Genomic DNA, 21,742 nt, shown 5'->3' on the forward strand with positions numbered 1-21,742 from the left:
GTTTGATTGATAGTTGGCACATTCCTTCGAGTCCCGCCCTTTTGGATCATGTGCTGGGTCGTGATTGGTTCGTTTACCGCGTACCACATCCGCCTCCAAGAAGATGCTCATTGGCTAAAGGATAAATCAGTTCTATCACATCAATCAAGAGAAGTACATTAATAATACAATAAAGCTACAATAACTTAACAACAGCAAACTCAACAAATTAAATAAAGGATAATTTTACATTTCGTCAAAAATCCCCAAAACAGTGCATTATTCTTAAACAATTTATTATATAACAGATCCACAATCGCACAGCTCAAGCTCCCAGACGGCATGAGTTTTAAGTTTCACAAGCCTGTCAAAACGGTTTTCTGTACAGTGCTCAAGCGACCTCTAGTGGATCCGACCTAAAAAAAACAAAAAAACAAAATCTGCAAAAAAGGGAAAAACCAAGAACGTTACAGTCAATGCACCAGGTCGTGAACACTTTTCTATTGTGTACAGCAAATTAAGGAAGGACATGTTTGTGTGTACAGATCTGATATCTACAAAAGTCGGAAAAAATTATCTTTGTGGATTTTACAATTCATCAAAAATATTTTGGGTTTTTAACTTCCTCCTCAACAGAATCACCTCACATATGTAATGCCCTCGTAACGGCCATCATGCAGCGGACCCTAAACAAACAGTGAAAATATTCACACATAGTTCAGAACAAATAAGTCCAGTTTTTATTGATGAGTGAATTTTGTAAATGGTGGCGCTCCAATCAGGACAAGATAAATAAAACTGTTTTTTTGTTATCCTTAAGACACTGAAGAAAGAATAACATCATCATTCCACACACTTAGAATTCCTTGTCCAATGTCCTTTATGTAATAGAATGTTTGTTTTTTCTCTTTATAAAAATTCCAAATCATCCCGGGAAGAACATGTTGGGTGGCTGCAGCGTTCTGTCCCAGTCCAAGGCCCCTCAAGAGTAACTTGATGTTTTGCTACCGACGTCGTCCTCCTGTGATCCCATACTCTGCAAAAGAATGTAGAGGTAATGTTAAAAAAATACAAGTAAACTCAATTCTCAGATCTAAATGTTTAAGAGCCACTACTGGATTTCTTTTCATATATTTCAACAAAATTTGTCTTGACCCAGTACAGATATATTGTATAAGCTCTTCTTGAGGTCCAAATAAATCAGCTGGATTAAATCTGCATCTAATTATAAAGCGTTTTATTGCTGCTAACACGCTAATTGCTCTGCTCGCTTCTCCGTAAGGTGTGAACTGTGTTTATAAACTCACCACGGAAAACAATTAGGATAATTGGAATGTATGAGGTAGGGAAAGGAATGACTTTGGGCCACTGATTTGTTAAAAATGTGAAAAACAGAACTAGTTCATTTTAAAGACCAGAAAAATCTGATACACTATCTTAAAAAAATCATAAATGTGTCAAATGTGTATAATGTGTCATGTCATAAATAAAGCGTCTCACCTTTTGCACAAATTGTGGATTTACTGTAATTTCTTGATCCATAGATTTTAACTTCTCATCCAGTTCTATACATTTCAACATCTGAAACGCAGAAAATGCAGTCATTTATTTTCCCCTTGCATAATAAGAAACAAAAGAAACAAAACAAAAAAATCTTAAAAACAGACATGGAGTACCTCTTGGTCAATTTTGTGGAGCATTGCAGGGTTGTTGTATTTTTCAGGGTTATCGTGGAAGCACACCATGCCGTCCTTTTGGTTTATGCTAGCATAAATTTCACCATCTTCGATCTACAAAATATGTAGAAATTTGACAGATTAATATATTTTGAAAATGACTATCTGGTTTGGTGGGATTGTACTCATCAGTCAAATGGCAATTTGTGAAGAAGAGTACAAAACAAAAAGTTAGAAAATACAGAAAGTATCAGTGAGTTCTAAGATGGGATCCCTCTGCCCATATCAACTGTCATCAGTTCCTTTCAAAATGCAGAGAAAATTTAAGGATAAAGGTGAAATGTGTACTCTAATCTGTCATATGTACTTGAATAAATCAGTTATAAATCGACAACCCACCATGTGTAAGACATATTTCTCTGCCTCTTGAGCACCAGACAACTGCACCCGACTAGCCATATCTTGCAAAGACAATGTCAAGAAGGTCTAAAGATAAAAATAAAATCATTAATACATTTCAGGCCAGTGTAGTTTTTCCCATCTGTAGCCCAACCCACCTTGGTTAGCCTCTGTATATTCTTCTTGTAGAGCGAGGAGAGGCATTGTTTGACCAGGCCCGTGTTGTTGTCTCTTGTGAACGTCTCATTGTGTTTGTTGACCAGGTTCCGCAGTTCAGTGGGGTTGTTGGTGCTGTAGACCTGAGCTAACTCGTGGTATGCATTGCTCAAGGGCTAAGGCATTGATGAAAAGGACAGAATAGTGTTGTTAGTACATCCAAAATCTCAATAATCTGTATTCCTTGTATACTTAAAGTTGAAGGCACTTTTGTTTTTTTTTAAAGGCGCTGTACCTGATGTTTGCCTATTAATTTCTGTTCATTTTAAATGGTTTGCAGTGTTCCAAAGTTGTTCCTCACTTTACACATTCCAAGCATCCTAATTTTTCTCATGAATGAGTTTATATGAATTTTTTTCAAACTTTCAGAGGCCAGATCGGAGTTTTGCTCTGACAATAAACCAATTAACTAGCATGCTAACACACACCTCATGATTATCAGACAATGAAATTTTTTCCAGTTAAATGCAAACAGTACTTATTTTGACCTCAAGAACTGTATACACAAAGTATCTGTACTAGGACAATACAAATTCTGATCAAATACAGCGACAAAAAATAAATAGATCAGGTACAGGGCCTTTGATTTATTCTTACCTTTATAAACCTCCCTACTATTTGTGATGTGTATTTAGGCAGCTGCTGCACTTTGCCGTGAAGGATGAGTGACACCAAAATGTACTTCTTGTAGGCTTCCAACATGATGTGGCTCACTGCCATAGCTGGAGTGGTTATTGCCTAGAACAACAAAAAATATGTGATACATAAATAAAGAATAAAGGTTGGATTACACATAAGGATTATGCAAATACCTGTTCATAAAAATACAGTGCTCTTTCAAAGTTTTTGAGGCCTGTGTAGATCATGCCACCGTAGTAGTAGTAACATAAAAAGTGCTTTGCGTCGTAGGCTCCGTTCTCTTTACAGATGTCCATCATATCCAGCTCCAAGAAGGGCAGAGCAGGCTTAAAACACTTTGCTAACAAGCACAACTGCACAGAAACATAGGACTTAGCACTTCACCTCTCAAAAGAGAAAGAAGGAATGATCCTAAATGATGCGACCCTGTAACTACATGGACACATCAAAGTATTCACATACTGTATAGTAGTGTTGACACAATACTAAAATTTCAAATTTGATTTTGTTATGAATTCTGATGCCACAAAGATAATAAAAAAGTACTTTCTTTAGACAACAAAATGTGATTTTATACATTAAATAATGATATTTTCTTTTATATTACCCTCAGCCGTCCAGGTATGTTTCATAGTGGTCCATGGGTGTACACTAGTCGATTTCTTTCTCAACCTTGGGGTCGCAACCCAAAGGTGGGTTGCAGGAGATTTTTGTTGGGTCGTGTCAGTGACTAGTGACTAGTCCAGGGATGGGCAAAGTTTTTGACACACGGGCCACAATGGGTTCTAAAATTTGACAGAGGGGCCGGGCCAGGAGAGATATATATACATACATACACACGTACATACAGTGACACAAATAAGTATTTGAACACACTGATTTTGCAAGTTCTCCCACTTAGAAATCATGGAGGAGTCTGAAATTTTCATCTTAGGTGCCATCTCCACTGTGAGAGACATAATCTAAACAAAAAACCTGGAAATCACATTGTATGATTTTTTAAATAATTTATTTGTATGTTACTGCTGCAAATAAGTATTTGAACACCGGTCTATCAGCTAGAATACTCACCCTCAAAGACCTGTTAGTCCACCTTTAAAAAGTCCACCTCCACGTCACTTATTATCCTAAATTAGAAGCTCCTGTTTGAGGTCGTTAGCTGCATAAAGACACCTGTCCACCCCATACAATCAGTAACACTCCAACTATTAACATGGCCAAGACCAAAGAACTGTCAAAATGTACAAGAGACAAAATTGTAGACCTCCACAAGGCTGGAAAGGGCTACGGGGCAATTGCCAAGCAGCTTGGTGAAAAAAGATCCACTGCTGGAGCAATTATTAGAAAATGGAAGAAGCTAAACATGACTGTCAATCTCCCTCGGACTGGGGCTCCATGCAAGATCTCACCTCGTGGGGTCTCAATGATCCTAAGAAAGGTGAGGAATCAACCCAGAACTACACGGGAGGAGCTGGTCAATGACCTGAAAAGAGCTGGGACCACCACTTCCAAGGTTACTGTTAGTAATACACTAAGACGTCATGGTTTAAAATCATGCATGGCACGGAAGGTTCCCCTGCTTAAACCAGCACATGTCCAGGCCCGTCTTAAGTTTGCGAATGACCATTTAGATGATCCAGAGGAGTCATGGGAGAAAGTCATGTGGTCAGATGAGACCAAAATGGAACTTTTTGGTCTTAATTCCACTCGCCGTGTTTGGAGGAAGAAGATACCACCCAAAGAACATCATCCCTACTGTGAGGCATGGGGGTTGTAGCATCATGCTTTGGGGGTGTTTTTCTGCACTGGACGACTGGACGACTGCACTGTATTAAGGAGAGGATGACCAAGGCCATGTATTGCGAAGGCCATGACCGGGGCCATGTATTGCGAGATTTTGGGGAACAACCTCCTTCCCTCAGTTACAGCACTGAAGATGGGGCGTGGCTGGGTCTTCCAGCATGACAATGACTCGAAGCACACAGCCAGGATAACCAAGGAGTGGCTCCGTAAGAAGCAAGGTTCTGGAGTGGCCTAGCCAATCTACAGACCTAAACCCAATAGAAAATCTTTGGAGGGAGCTCAAACTCCGTGTTTCTGAGCGACAGCCCAGAAAACTGACTGATCTAGAAAAGATCTGTGTGGAGGAGTGGGCCAAAATCCCTCCTGCAATGTGTGCAAACCTGGTGAAAAACTACGGGAAATGTTTGACCTCTGTAATTGCAAACAAAGGCTACTGTACCAAATATTAACATTGATTTTCTCAGGTGTTCAAATACTTACGTCAGCAGAACCACCTCATCATCAATGCAGTGAAGACCAAGGAGATGGTGGTGGACTTCCGCAGACGCCACTCTACTGCCCCCTCAGTGAACATCCAGGGAAGGGACATTGAGACAGTAGACTCATACAAGTACCTGGGTATCTGAACAACAAACTGGACTGGACTCACAACACAGACGCACTGTACAGGAAGGGCCAGAGCAGGCTCTATCTCCTGAGGAGACTCAGGTCTTTTGGAGTGAGAGGGCCACTCCTGAAGACCTTCTATGACTCTGTGGTGGCATCAGCCATCCTGTGCGGTGTGGTCTGTTGGAACAGCAGCATCACAGAGAGGGAGAGGAAGAAGCTGGACAAGGTCATCAAGAAGTCCAGCTCTGTCCTGGGCTGTCCTCTGGACTCAGTGCAGGAGGTGGGGGACAGGAGGGTCCTGGTTAAGGTCATTTCTATGCTGGGCCATGAGTCTCACCCCCTGCAGGACGCTCTGTCTGCCCTGGAGAGCAGCTTCAGTGACAGACTGATTCACCCTCGCTGTGTGAAGGAGAGGTTTTGTAGGTCTTTCCTTCCTGCTGCTGTCAGACTGTACAATGAACACTGTTAACACTGAACATGTGTCATTCAACCACACCTATGTGCAATACATAAGTCACTTTACGAAGATGTTATATTAGAGTCTATTTTTAGTTTATTTTTAAGTCTATTTTTTTTTTTTTTTTACTTTAAGCTATTTATCTATTATCTTGTTTTATTGCATGTACCATTTTCCTTCTGTTCTTTAACTGTGCGGTACAATACTGGAATTTCCCCACTGTGGGACTAATAAAGGCATATCTTATTCTTATTTGCAGCAGTAACATACAAATAAATACAATTTTTTAGATTATGTCTTTCACAGTGGACATGCACCTAAGATGAAGTGGGAGAACTTGCAAAATCAGGGTGTTCAAATACTTATTTGCCTCACTGTACACACACATACACACACACGCACACACACTTATATTACATTAGAGCAGGGGTGTCAAACACAATTTCACCGAGGGCCACAACAGAAAAATGGCTGTCCTCAAAGGGCCAGATGTAAAATAGATGTAACTAGTTTTTGAACTTGTTAATTAACTGTTTCTGTATTTATTACTTATTCAAGTTTCAACTATTGCATATTTATTTGCATAGGTAGGCAACAGAGCATGAATATGCACGGCTCATTGAATACATTGTTTTCCAAATGCATTAAATAAATACAGCAGAAAAACTCAAATTCGGTGATCAACAACTTGTTGAAAAGGTAAATTGAACAAGGTTTACCCTTACCTATTTTAATATAATTTGGTCATGTTCGGCGGGCTGGATTAATTAGCTCAAAGGGCCATGTGTGGCCCCCGGGCCGTACTTTGCCCATGTCTGGACAAGTCTATGGTTCTGATACAGCTCAAGATCATTCTAAAACCATTCAGGAAAGGTTCATTTCTCTCCTATAAATGTGAATTCTTCAGTAGTCATACATTGCTCAAATGAGTATCTAGTTTTGACACTAGTTTCATCAACTAGTATCAGATTTTCAATATTTTTGACAACACTACTGTACAGAGTAATTTGGACTAATTACAGACAACAGAATGAGCACTAAAACATTTGTACATATTTTATGACAATAGCAATACTGTGGTCATTAAACTTGACAATTGGATCAATATCATACCTGACACAGGTCTGCGTGGACTGAGGTAAGCTGGTTTGTGTTCATCTGCATTTTATCTATTGCCTGTTTTAGGATGACTACACCCCTCAAAGGCTGTCAATGGGAGAAAAACAAGTTATTCATCTGCAAAGTCAGACAGCCTGAGGCACAGAGGCACGAGGAGGAGGTCTGAAGTATCAATTCAAAAGCTCTTAAATGCCTATTTTATTAACTAAATCAAGTTATAAACTGGATAATTAGGAGGGGAGCCAAGACACACACACACAAATGAGAGTATTGTGTTGTCACATTACTAAAATTTCAAACTTCAGTACTCAATACGTCAGCACTCAATACTAATTCAGATACCACCACAACAATAATAAAAAAAAACTCTCTTTCTTTAGACTATAGAATGTGATTTTCAACATACTGTCTTTTATCTCATTATGTGGTGTTATATCAATGTAATCGCTCAGTCATCCAGGTATGTCCCATAGTGAGCCATGGGAAAATACTATGTGGTTTTATACTTGTTCTTATGCAGCTCAAGGTCATTCTAATGTGATTCAGAAAATTTTAATTTTTTTAAGCATTGATGCCTGCTCAAACCAATGTCTAGTTTTAGTGTGGATTAGTACCTGATTTTGATAACCATAAAAGAGGCTGGATGTGTTGCTTTAATTTATAAAAAACGTTAGTGCTACATACAGTTTGGCCTGAGGTATAAACTCTCCTGGGTTCTGACTAATTGAAGGCATTGCTTCACAGCCTACAAAAACTGCTATAGGCTGCGTTCACATAGAGATATTTGATGATGTCATAATTCCAGTTGTAGGACAAGGGCCTATAAAGGGCCTTGGGAGATTCAGTTTTTGAAGAAATACCCAAACAATAGGAACAAATGCTGGATCGTATAATTTATTGACATTTTGAGTTGAATGCAATCTTTTTAAATTCTGCAGTCTGACAGTTAAACAGCAAATTCCGCCACAGAATTCTGACCTGTCCTCTAGCTCAAGTTTAAAGGATGGGCATACTAGAATATTGTGTTTTCACGCAAACGCAACCTATCTATAGATTTTTATGAGAAATTAGCACCACTGCCATAGATTTGGGATGGTCTGATATGGATTTTTTTTTTTAAATCAATACCCAATATTTGTCTTGTTGTGGCTGATAACCAATATTTACCAATATTTGCCAATATTTGCTTTTAAAATCCATAAGAAGGACCTAATTTATATTAAGTTATTCATACTTTGTAGCGACATCAAGCTGGGGGTGTTCTACCTGTATGCCTATGGCAGAATGTTCAGCTGTTTCCATGGTGACACAATGCACACATTAGCAATATTGTCTGATTCTCTGAAAACTCAAGAAAAGGATTTACACAACACATTTTCAGGAGCCCGTGATCAGTATGAGGGTTCTTGCTCATATTTAGGAGTTTGATTTTCAATGAAAAAGGTGAGTGACCAACTGAAAAACTGTTGGCTAATGATATTTGAGATGAACTTGTTTAACGGTGCAGATCATCTCACCTGTTGTAGTTCCAAATAAATCAGTCCTTCATGGCAAGTATGTGTTAAAATAAAGCTCAGATTAAAGTCTAACTTACTTAAAAGCTTTAGACAGAGCAGTGCCTACATTAACATCACACTCCCAAGGAATGTTGATGTCATCAGCTGCAAAGTATCAATACTGAAGTTTAAAATTAACCCTTCACTTGTAATTTCAAAATGTATACATCAGGGATATAAACTTTATATTTTTATATTTCTGTTCAAAAACAAATCTGAAGCACGGAAATAATTAGTGCCAAATATCAGCAAAATTTTCAATATCGAGCATATATGGGGAAATCCTGATATTGATGATAACTGATAAACCATCCCTTCCATAGAGATGAACAATGTAAAACAAAATATGATATCATTTGAATGGGAGTGGAATCGTTGTATATAACAAACAAATTACAAGTTAATGAAACAAACAAGTTACTGAACACTACCTGTGAACTAGTGATAGAGGAGAAACAGTGAGTTGTCAAATAAATCTACTGTACCTTTTGAATTGGCTTACCTGTTTCCGCTCGACTAGGGCATTTGTTAACTGGTGGCAGAGACCAGCAACTGAGGCACAGACAACAAAGAGAGAAGACAAGTTCATTTAGCGGTGCAGTTTACCAAGACCTATGATCTACCCTTCTTCCGTCTATAAACATGTCCACTACCCGCCTGAAGAAGATCTGTTGGGCTAATACACCCTTTCCACTTTCTACTAATGACAAGGTGGGAGTTAATAGCCTAATTAGCACAGACATCTTTTGTGTCAATTAGCAGTCAGGCCCTTTTGTTCCGACACCTTGAGAGGAATAGGTGCTTACAAGTGTCTGTTGCATATCTGATGTGCTCCCCGTTGCAGGTACTGATGAAGAGCTGAACTTGGGAGAAGAGTGTCTCAAAGTCCGGGATGTTTGGCATGGAGAACTTGACAAATCTGTGATAAGACAGACAGTTTAATGAGCTTGGTTCTGACAGCTATCTAATTTATAGACATAGAACTAATTTATAGACCTAGAACACAACAAGCGCATTCTTAGAGGCAATATTATACTGGCTAAAGAGAATTTTACTAAAATTTACCAATAGCAACTACCATAAGGCCACTATTATCCATATGAATTATTGACATACAACTAACCTTCTAGAGGGTTTTCTACATGATATTATCAATTTAGATACAAGAGGACTAAACCAGTTTCTGGTGGATTTATAAAATATTGCCCAATTATTGCGAATGAGAATATTGAGACTGTCGATCCCTATTAGACACACAGTTAGTTTAGACAGTCACTGAACAGGAGAACTTACAGCACAGCCAGGACCCCTAAGGAGTGCTCCTGGATGTCCAAGGCCCCCAGCACTGTGTCCAGGTGGGATAGGTTTTTGGCCAGCAGCTCCCCACTCTTGTTGATTAGCTCACACAGCTGAGTCATCTGACCTGAGCACAGACATCAGACAACATTTAGCTTTTTTAACACTTCTGTACAGTCATTATTTATCTGCATGAACTGTCCATAAAATCAGAAATTATGGCGCTGCAAGATCAATCGCACTGGAATCGAAATTGCAATTTGAATGGACACAATTAGCAAATTGCAAAGGTTGAGATTTTTTAAGTAACATCATTTCTTCCACAAACAATAAAATGCATCAGTATTCTGTATAAAAAGAGCTAACCCTGTAATTTAGCTTCGTACAAACTTACATGTAATTCTTGCATTAGTTTGTCACTACATGTTTCAATCTTTTTGTCGATTCTTCTGGCCATGTTTATAATGTGAACTTTGAACAGCATCTCATTATTAAAACATAAATCACAAATTGAATCACAATTGCAATGCAATATTTCCCCCACTTTTGCCTGAAAAAGAAATTGTCTATTTTTTTCCTCAAAAAATTTGAATTTTAGTTTTTTCTCCCTCTCCACTAAATGTTCACCAAACTACAGAAAATGGTCAAACCTTAAAAGATTGTATTTGGTGATCATATTTAATCCATTGGGGACATATTTTACGAATGAGATAAAACAAACTATTGCATTAAAGCCCTTAATTGATTTTTTGCCCATCTCTAGTCCTGGCTTACTCCACATGTGTCAAAGCTAACTACTTAAGGTTATTTTCTGATCTATGTTATAATAGAATTTCTTACTCAAAATCATACCTGGAGTTTTGTGTTGTTTCTTTCACACGTGTTTAACACACAAACCTTGCATATTTCGGCTGAGTGTACTTTTAGCAGCACTGTGGTTGAATGTCTAGCACTCATCCTTCAGAGCAATAAGGTTTTGGTGGAGTTTGCAAGTTCTCCGTGTGTCTGGGTGAGTTTCCTCCAGGCACTCCAGTTTCCCCCATCCCAAAACAACACAAAACATGCACCATAAATCCTCCAGCTAAGGTAGTCCTGACCAAATCAAGCAACAAGATCATGGAGATGGGTCTCCAAGACAGAACAAACAGTGGTTCTCACTATTCCTAAGGAGATGCCCCAGCAGCACTGAAGGATGGGCAGACAACAAATTTCCCTATGGGGACAATAATGTGTACTTTAACCTTAAGTTACACCTTGTGATGGCATGTGTTAATACAGAAGTGCTCCACTGTGTTTTAAACTCCATACACCTTCACCGGAATCATTTGAATAATCCCAGCCCTGGACTTGCCTATATCTACTCAGCTAAAGGTAAAAGGTAGCCATGAGCTTGAAAACTAACACAACAGCAGAGCATTTAGAGCTTTGGAGATGTAGACAGACTAATAAACTTGGATTACTCAAACAACAATAGAATATGGTTTAAAGCTCACAAGAGTCAATTTTGAGTAATATGGGACCTTTAAATTCTGGTTGTGACACGGTTAGTATTAAAACCCACTGATCAAGATATGTGTTCTACGCCTACATTAATATCCTATTCAGATAGCAAAAAATGTATAAATGATCCAATTTGCCATTCATAATACAAACCGTTTAATAAGTCTAACTACATTTATCAGAGCAAAAAAACAACACACAAATTATTACAATAATGCAGAATGAAGAACAGTGGTCGTTAAAAACAGTTGTAAGTGCAAACGGTTGCTTATAATTCGCTCGATCAACTGTCCTGTCAAGGCCTTGCAACAGTGGAACGGCCGGCGAGATAGACAGGCACATTTAAACCAATCAGATTCACGTATTCAGTCCGTCAGCCAATCGTGTGAGGCTGAGGCGGGACTACCGGCAGCCAGTCCCCAGAAATAATTTTCCAGATGAAAAACAAAAAGTGTAATTTTTAAGTACTGTCACATTCACCTTACACTGCGGGGTAATCGTAGACTATATTGGAGTAAAATGCATCATGTAGCGGTACTTTAGACAACTCTCAAAGTCTAATATAGTCATTTTCGGTGTATGTTTACATGATAAAGCAAAAGAGGGCTTTGGCCAGTTAGGCTGCCTAGCTATCGGCAAGGCACTGGATAGCATAAGCTAGCTCTCCGGCTAATACTTCCCTTTCGAACAAGTTTGCCGTGTCTACCTTGTGCTGAGAGCTGCCGCACATTGTTCACAAACTGCTCCAAGGCTGAAGCCATTATTTCCAGGGTCCAAGGTGGAGGTGATGAGCACTGTTTTTCATTCAAACGTCAGAAACTCCTCCGTCCGGACTGAGACTGGGGGCCACACAGCCGCCACTGGGGCACAGGTACCGCGAGAACTTACACACGGAGAGACTACTAGAACGAGATTTCCACGGCAACGGCTGGATCCTTAAAGAGACAATCTACTGGAGCGAGACGTCATGTTTTTGTTTACGAACACATAAAAACATTAAAAAAAAAATTAAAAAAAAAATCTCATAAATGCATTAGTGCTTCCACAAAGGATTATTTTAAATTACAGTAAGAAAATAGAAAGGAGGGAAAGAAGTGACGCGCTAAACAAATATCTACTAAAATAGTGGAACATTATCTCCTCTTTTAATAGATAAGAATACGTATATTTTACAACAGAATGTAGACAGCAGTGGTGGAAGAAGTACTCAATTTTGTTACTTAAATAAAAGTGCCACATGAAAAGTAAAAGTATCAAAGAAAATCTGCTTAGATAGATTTAAAAGTGCACTTACGACTACAAAGGAAACGTATTTCCCACAGATTTTGAGATCTAATAAATGCTGAATTTTGTTCAACAGAAAAAAATAATCATTTTTTCCTAGCTGTTTTTATGTGTATATTTTTGTTTGCTCAAATTATAAACGTGTTAAAAAAAATAAAGCTTCAGCCTTTCGGTAGGTCTCAAACAATAATAAAAATACTTTTACTTTCAGTCCTGCTCATAATTGTAGTGGAGTGGAAAGTAAAGATGCCTGCTCTCAAATGTAGTGAAGTAAAAGCAAAAAAAAAACAACAAAAAAAACATTTAACATTTATTTTAGTAAGGTACATATAGCAAAAATTTGTACTTAAGTGCAGTACTGCTTTTCTCAGTACTACTTTTACTTTGTTACATTCCACCACTGGCAGACAGGCGGAAGTTTATGTAACCGGTTCATATATATGTATAATTACACAAAATGCCGCTTTTGTTTATCACAGTTTTGTTCATACATGGTGTTTAATTTTTTGTGCAGCCTTGGTCCTCCAGCCGCTTCTTCTGTGTTTGACTTTCTTCTTCGTGTGTCCTTCGCCTTGCTCCTGGTATAAATTCGGGGTTTGACTCCCGCCTCTTCCCTTTGCGGACCAGTGTTGGGAAGAGTGTGGGCTGGACAGACGTGTAGCGGCACATGATCATAAAGTTTTGTACTTTTGTGGAACAGATTAAAGGTGATTGTCTCCAAAGGTTCCCGCGGTGTCTTGTGGCTCCTTAGGACCTTGCAGCACAATGCAGAAGTCCACCGGTTACATTTATGCTTTATATATCGTAAATAATTCTTTATCATTAGATGCTTTAATTCCGCAGGCCTATGTGTATGGAGAATTATTGACTGAATAAATAAATATGTTACTAAATAAAGTATATATCTGCTCAAATCAAAATTCATTTTTACAAAAACATTTTGAAATATGTTTTTGCACACCTTGCTGTATTTTAAATTTTAGTGGCACAGTGGTTAGGGCATTTGCCCACCGACCGAAGGGTCGACAGCAGGTTGATCCCAGTTCTTGCTATATTTGTGTTCTTGAGTAAGACACTTAACCCATCCGGATGTGGCTTGCATCTGAGTGATTCATGACACGGGGCTGATGCTGGCACATATAGGCAGTTTCACACTTTCATCAGTCTGGGCACCTCTACAGAAGCAGCTACCTCCATAAGTGTGGAGGGAAAGAATCATGAATACAGTCAGTGTGATTTTAGAGGCTTGTCAAGCTTACCTTTCATCCTTTCATATTTGTAATATATTCCCAGACAAACTTTAACAAGATATACTGCAAGAAGAACACACGTATTCTTTATTTAATTGTATTTTTAGAGCCAGGCAGACATACACGATCAAAGCGACACACTTTATGCCATTAACAGTCAATGAAAGGCACTTTGGTTTAGTAGTGGTGAGTTATCAGCAGAGATAGCAATTACGTGAAGAGGCCTACACTTTAGTAAATTATATTTGTCACCATCATTTTAGCCTAATTTTCTCAATTTGTGTTATATGGGCTAGGCTTTTTTTAAAGTCTTTGATAACTTTTCCAACTGTGACTAAAGCTGAAAGTGAGCTTTATGCATATCTATTTGTGTCACGATTGTTCGTAATTATATTCAGCAAGGTCAGTATTTTTTATTTGTAATTGCTTATTAGGTTTTCCTACCCATCTCTATCTAATTAACTCACCATTACTACTGTATTATTACACCTCACGGTGTATAATATAAACATACAGCTGACAGTTTGTCCATGTGCATAGTACAGAGAAACCCTCCCGTCCCGTAGATGATCTTTGTCGGGCAGCAGCACAGATTATTCTCCCTGTGCTGGTGCTGTTTTCTTTGGGGTTGCTGAAGTGGCATTTCCCCGTGTTTTTGCTTGCCTTATAAGCGCAGCCCTGCAAATCTGCTACAAGCTGTAACAGAATACACTGACTGACCAATGCTATGTGGAGTGTGGCGTACATTGTCGCTCCTGGCATGTGGCACTTTTGACCCGTCACTAGCCTGTTGTGCTAAAGTTAGCCCCGTTCTGTTAGCTCCAGCTGACTGCAGGCTAGTACATGGCTGTGAGACACAACTAGCAAAACCGAACCATTTAGTGTGGACAAACTTTTTAATGAGAGAACACTTTTTGGAGCATCCATCCACGTATGCAAGCGGACATCAACGCGTGCACCCATCCACTGCTGTTCGGTCGGCTTTATAACGTCAGTGCACTCCTATCTGACCTGTGCGATGTTGCTTTCTACTACACGCCTACTCGGAAGTTTTCTCCGTGATCCTTGTAAGAGGATTTGCGTAAACATGTCTTCCACCTCCGCCGCATCGAGCAAGAAGAAGAGACTGCGGGTCTTGGTTGACATGGATGGTGTACTCGCTGACTTCGAGGGGGGGTTCTTGAAAAAGTACCGCGCCCGATATCCAGACGAGCCCTACATCTCCCTGGAGGAGCGGAGAGGCTTCTGGGTGTCCTCGCAGTACGGTCAGCTCCGGAGTGACCTAAGCGTAAGTGCGGTTTCCGTGCCAGCGCATTGATCGTGTTATATGTGTGCGTAATATGTGTGCGCGTAACAAGGTGAAAGACGGATTTTACGCACGCAATGATCGCGCCAGTTCATTAATATCGGGTTTAAAGGCTAGCTGCAGCTTTCAGTTTACATGTATTTGAATGGAGAGAGGATCACGGAACCAGCTGTCACTAAAAATACGCATTAATTCAACAATCTATTTAACTGCTGTGTGGAGTGTTTTGGTTAAATCGTATGATAAGAACTTTTATTTGTCACGCAGTGGGGACATTCTAGTATTGCAACGGAAAGTTCAAAGACAGCAGGAAAATAGTAAATTAGGAAGTATGCAATAAAAAAAATCAATATCTAGGTCTAGGACACATGTCAAACTCAAGGCCCGGGGACCAAATGCGGCCCGCCACGTCATTTTATGTGGCCCGTGAGAAGGTAAATTAAGGCTTGACTGTCATTTTAAAATAAGTCTGTACTGCTTTAATGTTTGCATCGACAATAAATTCATGAGATTTTCCCGACAAGTGACACTGAGAAATATTTGCAAATAATCATGCCAAATTGTTCAGGAAGAGGAAAATTGTCGGTGTGGAAGGCAGTTTCAAGAAAGGTGCTAAAGGTGAATACAAGTTTGTTCTTTAAGGAGAAAATCTGTATGTTTATTGTGTTATGAGGCGAGGTCGGTACAATCTACGTCGACATTTTGACACCAAACATGGAGCTAAGTATGAAAAAGTTAGTCTGCAAGAAAAACTACAAATTGTCCAATAATTAAAAGGCTGTTTTTGAATCAGTGCTGAAGGCTCTGACCAGATACACACTTTTAAAAATGTCAGTTTATCAGAAAATACACAGTTACACAGACACGTAATATTTGCAACTTGAATAAGTAATAAATACAGAAACACTTATTTAACAAGTTTAAAAGTAGTTACATTTATTTTACATGACATTTGTTCACATTTAGTGACATTATCATGCCACAGTCACATCTGGCCTTTGATGGTGGCCATTTTGCTGATGTGGCCCTCGGTTAAAATGAGTTTGTCACCTCTGGTCTAGGATATCATTAGAGGTACTTTTAATAGGCCTAGAGTTAAAAAAAAAAAAAAAAGGTTATGACAGGTTTTTATGTTTTTCTAATTATGACTTTTTTGGTGGGATAGTACCTGTGCTAAATATTTATTATAGTAAAAAGTTGAGAAGAAGAGCACAAAAATACAGAAATACCTCTACCAATGTTACCAACATGGAAAATTCTATACAAAATGCAGGGGCTATTTATGCTTAAGGAAGGCATTTTCCCAACTGTTTAAACCTTCATTTAACAAAATTAATGTGTTGTCATTTATATCAAATTATTATTATTATTATTATTACTTCTACTTATATCAAATTATTATTAAATAGTATTATGTTATATTTTAGTTAAATATTACACACATCTTAGTCTTTACATATACTATTTTATTTACAGTTCATTGTCACATCCAACATACTGTACTTTGCCATTCAAAGCCAAGTGTGTACTCTAACAACAGTGTCCTTTCACTTTTTCTTGCCTGTGTGGTTTCTAAATGTGTGCGTGCGTGTGTGCGCGCGTGCGTGTGTATGTATGTATCCTTTTGTGTGTTTTGCTTTCAGGACAAAGCCATTAGTATTTGGGAGTCCAAGGACTTTTTCTTAGAGCTGGAGCCATTGCCTGGTGGAGTGGAGGCAGTCAAGGAAATGGCCAAGATGGATAAGTATGTGGGTCTATTATGGAGGTTCTCTGATGACTTTAAACTAATGGGTTGGGATGCGATTGACAAGAACATATTACATGGGTTCTGTTCGGATGAGTCAACGTGAATAAAAGAAACAGGAAGAAGCAGAAGTAGGCAGGTGATCCAATTATTGAGAGTATATTTTATATTGCTGGGTTTCAGCAATACAAAAATCCTGTAAATCATTAATATTTGACACAAATTGGCTGCAGCTAAAATGAATAATGTTGTAATACAATGAGTTCGTGGGTCTAGTCACCTGCTAGTCTCATGGAGATGTTATTGCTTTGCCTGGAATGTTCCACTGTATTGCATTAAACAGTATTATATTGCAATGATTATCTATTGCGAATGAGTACTTTCAAAATTTGTATTTGAGTAGGTTCACCTCTCCACAGATGGGAACTAACTTGGCCTGTTGGTATCACTTTTTTCCAGAGTATTTCCATACTTTTTAACATTATAGACAAATATCATATTCACGGAGACTAGGAGGTGTAACTGTTTTGAAAATGAACTCTCTTGTATGATTGGACATTAGGGTTTAGTACAGAATTAGTCAGAGTTTACCAGCCCTGCACTGTGGGTTGTGGAGTTCTGAGGTGTGTGTAGCCTATCTGCATACTAGTTATGGGATTTGTATACAAGAAAATCTGAACTTCCAGAATTCACTCACTGAGTTACAGAGGCTGCACTAACACTGATTAATGATTGTCTGAAGGTGGTGGGGTTTAGGTCGTGAGGGTTCAGATCAGAGAGATGCATTTTAGGCTTAAACCAACTGGATTTCAGCAGTAAAACTGCCAACACAAATTAGTGACTCATGTGAAGCTCATTCTGCTTTCTGATTGGATGATTGTCTTGAGAACCAAAACACAAAATAAATGGGACATCAATCTAATGTTTGTTTGTTTTTTTTCTTTAACTAAGAATGAATCACTGTTAGAATTGTTATCAGTAAAAGTTATATTTGAGCTTAAAGCCCTGTAGGGAGCGATGATAAATATTTACCATAGATACTATCCTATCATAATTAGAAAAAAATATGAATATGCAATTTAGATCTTACACTTAGAACTCAACAGGGTTATGTTCTCTCTGTGTGTCTCATTACATGACATTTTAATTATAATACATTTTAATTGTTTTAATTTTATGTCTTTGCAGCACTGATGTCTTTATTTGCACCAGCCCTATCAAGTCCTACAATCACTGCCCCTATGAGAAGGTAACAACCAATACAATATATGACCTGTCTGTTTGAAAACTCTCCACTCTCTCTTGTATAATCATGTCCCTGCTGTATGTGTGTGCTTCTTCAGTATGCGTGGGTGGAGAGACATTTCGGCCACGACTTCTTGGACCAGGTCATCCTAACCAGGGACAAGACACTGGTCTGCGGAGACATCCTCATTGACGACAAACCAGACATTCTAGGTGAGAACACACTGCCCAATGTGCACTAGCTGTTTTAAGAGAGGTGGGGAGAGGGAAAAAAAAGGTGGGAGGAAATAGAGAGGGAAGAGGGGGGGATGGATTGGGGGAGAGAGGGAGAGCAACAGAAAAAAGGGGGATGAGAAGGAGAGAAAAGGAAGAGAGACAGGGAGGGACAGAGAGAGAAAGTGGGTGAGAGAGAGGGAAGGAGAGATGGGAGAGAGAGAAGAAAGGGGGGTAAGAAAATCAGAGAGGTGAAAGAGAGAGAGAGAAGGAGAGAGGAAGGGGAGAAGACAGAAAGAAGGAGGTCAAGAAACACAATGCAAACATTAGGAAACAGAGCCAACTTGAGCATTTATGGTCTTGTTTAGGTGTTTGATTTGAGTGAGACTAATTGAACAGTAGACAGACAGAATGTTGTCTGTTCCCCTTAATTCCTCTTTTTTATTAAGTAAAATCTGTTTTCCCCCAGTAGAAATATATTGTATAAGCAACTCTTAGGGTGAAAATGAGACAGATGTATGTTGTATGCTGACCTTTTCCTCTCTGTGAAACAGGAAGTGCACAGTTAGCATACTAACATTTGTTTGACTGTGACTGTAAACTCTGCTCTGGTCTCTAAGGTTGTTTTCACACTCCCAATAGTTGGGTTGACATAAAAGAGCATTTGCTCTGAGAGCGGCTTGCTTGGGCCGGTGTAAACATGACAGTCGCAATCTGGAAGTCTCGAGTGGTTCCACCCGCACTCTGGAGAGGGGCAAGTGCGGTGTGGACACAGCTGACCTCGGGTCAAACTATGAGGTCCGGGATGACAGTGCAAGTGTTTGGGAATTGGACAAAAATGCGCTCGGATCACTTCTATGAATGGGTGCTGTTGTTTGACGTGTTTGTCTGACGAGGCAATTTGGATCAACTGAATATTATTCTCCAGAAAGACAGGTACGCCTGGGTTTATCTGTGTGTCATTCCAAAAGCTTTTTCTCCTCCACCACCCTGCCTTTTTCGTGTGCACTTTTCCTGGGGTATTTAGCCACAAGTGATAGAAAAGACCACCGTATATAGGGAAAGTAAGCATTAGCATGTGTATTCACAGGATTCTGTATGCTTGAAGCATGTTGTCATCGAAATAAGTTTAGAGAGTCCATCAGCGATCAGAGTAAACTAAGCAGAACTAAATCTAGCGTACACTGGGGTCGCTCCACAGAGCGGTAAATAATTACGATGCTTATATAATTATTAGTGTAATTTTGTTTTCTTGCACAAGGCATGAAAATGTATATCCAACCCTAATGGATTTTTTAAAACATGTAGACTGAAAAGCATTGTGCCATGCTTGACAACATCATAGTTACATTACAGTTACAAGCCACTTTGACAGGCGGGTTTTAATATTGTTTGATTATGTGCGCACATGTCTCACCAGCTGTACGCATACATACACAAGTCGATAACATTCAAATGGCATCATGCAAAATATGTCACAATCAAATAAAAATTGCAATTTGAATTTGTGCAATAATCAAATCGCAAGGCCTGCAATTATTCAGGTAACAGAATGACCACTGCACACAGTAAGACTATCCTGTTTTTTAGTTTAGACCTCTACAAACATATCCTTAAATGCATAGGATTCTTGTATTAGTTCATTAGTTTCAATGTTTTCTCAAATGTTAATACTCCTGGATGTGTTTAAACATTGCACCTTGAACGTACTTTGAATTCACATTCACAATCCCATCACCATTTTTTTTCAAAATAACGCAACTATACATGGTTGTGTCAATCAACACATTCTGAGGGCCCTATAGTTTGAAGAGGGGTATTATGCAAAATCAATGTTTTGGAGCTTTCTACAATGTTACAATGTTCCCTCATCAAAAACATGCCTGAACAGGTTTTAGATGCCATCCATGCATGTTAGAGACATTTAACGATCTCTCACGATTTTCAATAAATATACAAAAGTATAATACAAAACACGTCAATGTCACAAACCTGATGTGCTGTGCAGTAATTTCACTAGCAGAATGCACGAGCGTGAGTGACTTAGTAAAACTACACTGAAACTTATTAAAAATGTAAATCTGTTGTTTTCGCCGAATATAGCATTTTCAAAACAATTAAAACAAGCATCAAAACATGATGATCTAAATGTGTTATTTATGTACATTCAGTTAGCCAGTCCATTGTGTATTTTTGCTTGCTAAAGTGAAGTGACCCTATGACCAAGCAGAACCTTTTAGTGCTGCAGTTTTAAAGAGAAAGTCAATAGACCAGTTACTATTATTAAGCCATTTTAGGTCAGTATTATGATTTACAATGAACAAAATGTTATCTAATGATCTAATGATGTTATAGATTTATATTAAATGTACATTGTTTTCTCATTGCAAACATACCTGGATACAGAAAACAACCCTGTGATGTCATGTGGTAATACAGGAAGTGCTCCACTGTGTTTTTAAACTCAGTGTACTTTCATTAGAATCATTTGGATAATTTTAGCCCTGGAATTATTCATCTCAACTAAACAAGGTAAAAGGTAGCTCCTTAAAAGTACCACTTAATGACATCACAAAGTCGAATAATGTAATAATCCAGAATAATGTGTCAATGAAATAATACAAAACTGTTTTTGATTAGGTAACAACATTCTAACATGGCTTAAAGTTCACAGAAGTAAATTTTGCTTAATATAAGACCTTTAAAACAAAAATATGTCTTCTTTATACAGGTGTAGAGTCAAGCCCGTCATGGGAGCACATCCTGTTTACAGCCTGTCATAACCAGCATCTTGGGGAGAGCTGTCCACAGAGACGTCTCCTCTCCTGGGAGGATGACTGGAGAGCCATTCTGGACAGTAAACGAAAATGACCCCAAAGTCACCCCCAAATCGCCATGGTAAAACTTCAGCAAGATATTATCATTATATCACTATGCTGGAATGGTTGTCATACATTTTTTGACCACAAGAGGGAAGTATAGGACTGTATGTGAAGTAGTACAGACAACACAGCATAATAAAAGACATTTTAAGAGAAAGAGAAAGTTTAAACCTAAATCTAGAAATTGTCCAAGCTAGATATGTTTGTCCAAGCAAGAAACGAATGGTCAAAAGTTTGGACACAGCTTGTCATTCATTGTTTTTTCTTTGTGTGTATGTTTACTTTACTACTTTTTGATTGTAAATATATACTGAAGACATCAAAAATATGTGAAGAAACATGAAATGCAGCAAAGAAAAATGTTAAAGGTGCACTGTTTAACTTTTCTGCAGTGGGGTTTGCCATCTTCTTGTCTCCATGCACATGTTATTTCTTTGCTGAGAATATTCCATATTAAACTGGCATTAAACTTCTATGAAGTCTCTATGAAATCTCTATGAAGACAAGCCAGTGACACTAAGTTACAGGTAAGATCTCTGGAGAGGCAATTCTGCACACAGATTACCAAG

General features: G+C 38.6%; 2 protein-coding genes across 2 annotated transcripts; one reads left to right on the plus strand and one right to left on the minus strand.

Moving 5' to 3' along the window:
* Window positions 1-258: 258 nt before the first annotated feature.
* Window positions 259-12,225, minus strand: cops3 (COP9 signalosome subunit 3). The gene is made up of 12 exons (XM_033984669.2): window positions 11,956-12,225; window positions 9,747-9,876; window positions 9,260-9,372; window positions 8,956-9,005; window positions 6,892-6,984; window positions 3,083-3,262; window positions 2,868-3,008; window positions 2,213-2,386; window positions 2,055-2,141; window positions 1,656-1,769; window positions 1,480-1,560; window positions 259-1,015 (listed from the first exon to the last, which is right to left on the minus strand). The coding sequence occupies exons 1-12, from the start codon at window positions 12,008-12,010 to the stop codon at window positions 962-964; spliced, it is 1,272 nt and encodes a 423-aa protein (XP_033840560.1). The 5' UTR covers window positions 12,011-12,225; the 3' UTR covers window positions 259-961.
* Window positions 12,226-14,367: 2,142 nt separating this feature from the next.
* On the plus strand, window positions 14,368-21,287 carry LOC117387385 (5'(3')-deoxyribonucleotidase, mitochondrial-like). The gene is made up of 5 exons (XM_033984886.2): window positions 14,368-15,071; window positions 16,733-16,833; window positions 18,022-18,082; window positions 18,177-18,291; window positions 21,023-21,287. The coding sequence occupies exons 1-5, from the start codon at window positions 14,802-14,804 to the stop codon at window positions 21,160-21,162; spliced, it is 687 nt and encodes a 228-aa protein (XP_033840777.1). The 5' UTR covers window positions 14,368-14,801; the 3' UTR covers window positions 21,163-21,287.
* The last annotated feature ends 455 nt before the right edge of the window (window positions 21,288-21,742 follow it).

The sequence above is a fragment of the Periophthalmus magnuspinnatus genome, chromosome 19, assembly GCF_009829125.3.
Source record: "Periophthalmus magnuspinnatus isolate fPerMag1 chromosome 19, fPerMag1.2.pri, whole genome shotgun sequence".
Classification (NCBI taxonomy): domain Eukaryota; kingdom Metazoa; phylum Chordata; class Actinopteri; order Gobiiformes; family Gobiidae; genus Periophthalmus; species Periophthalmus magnuspinnatus.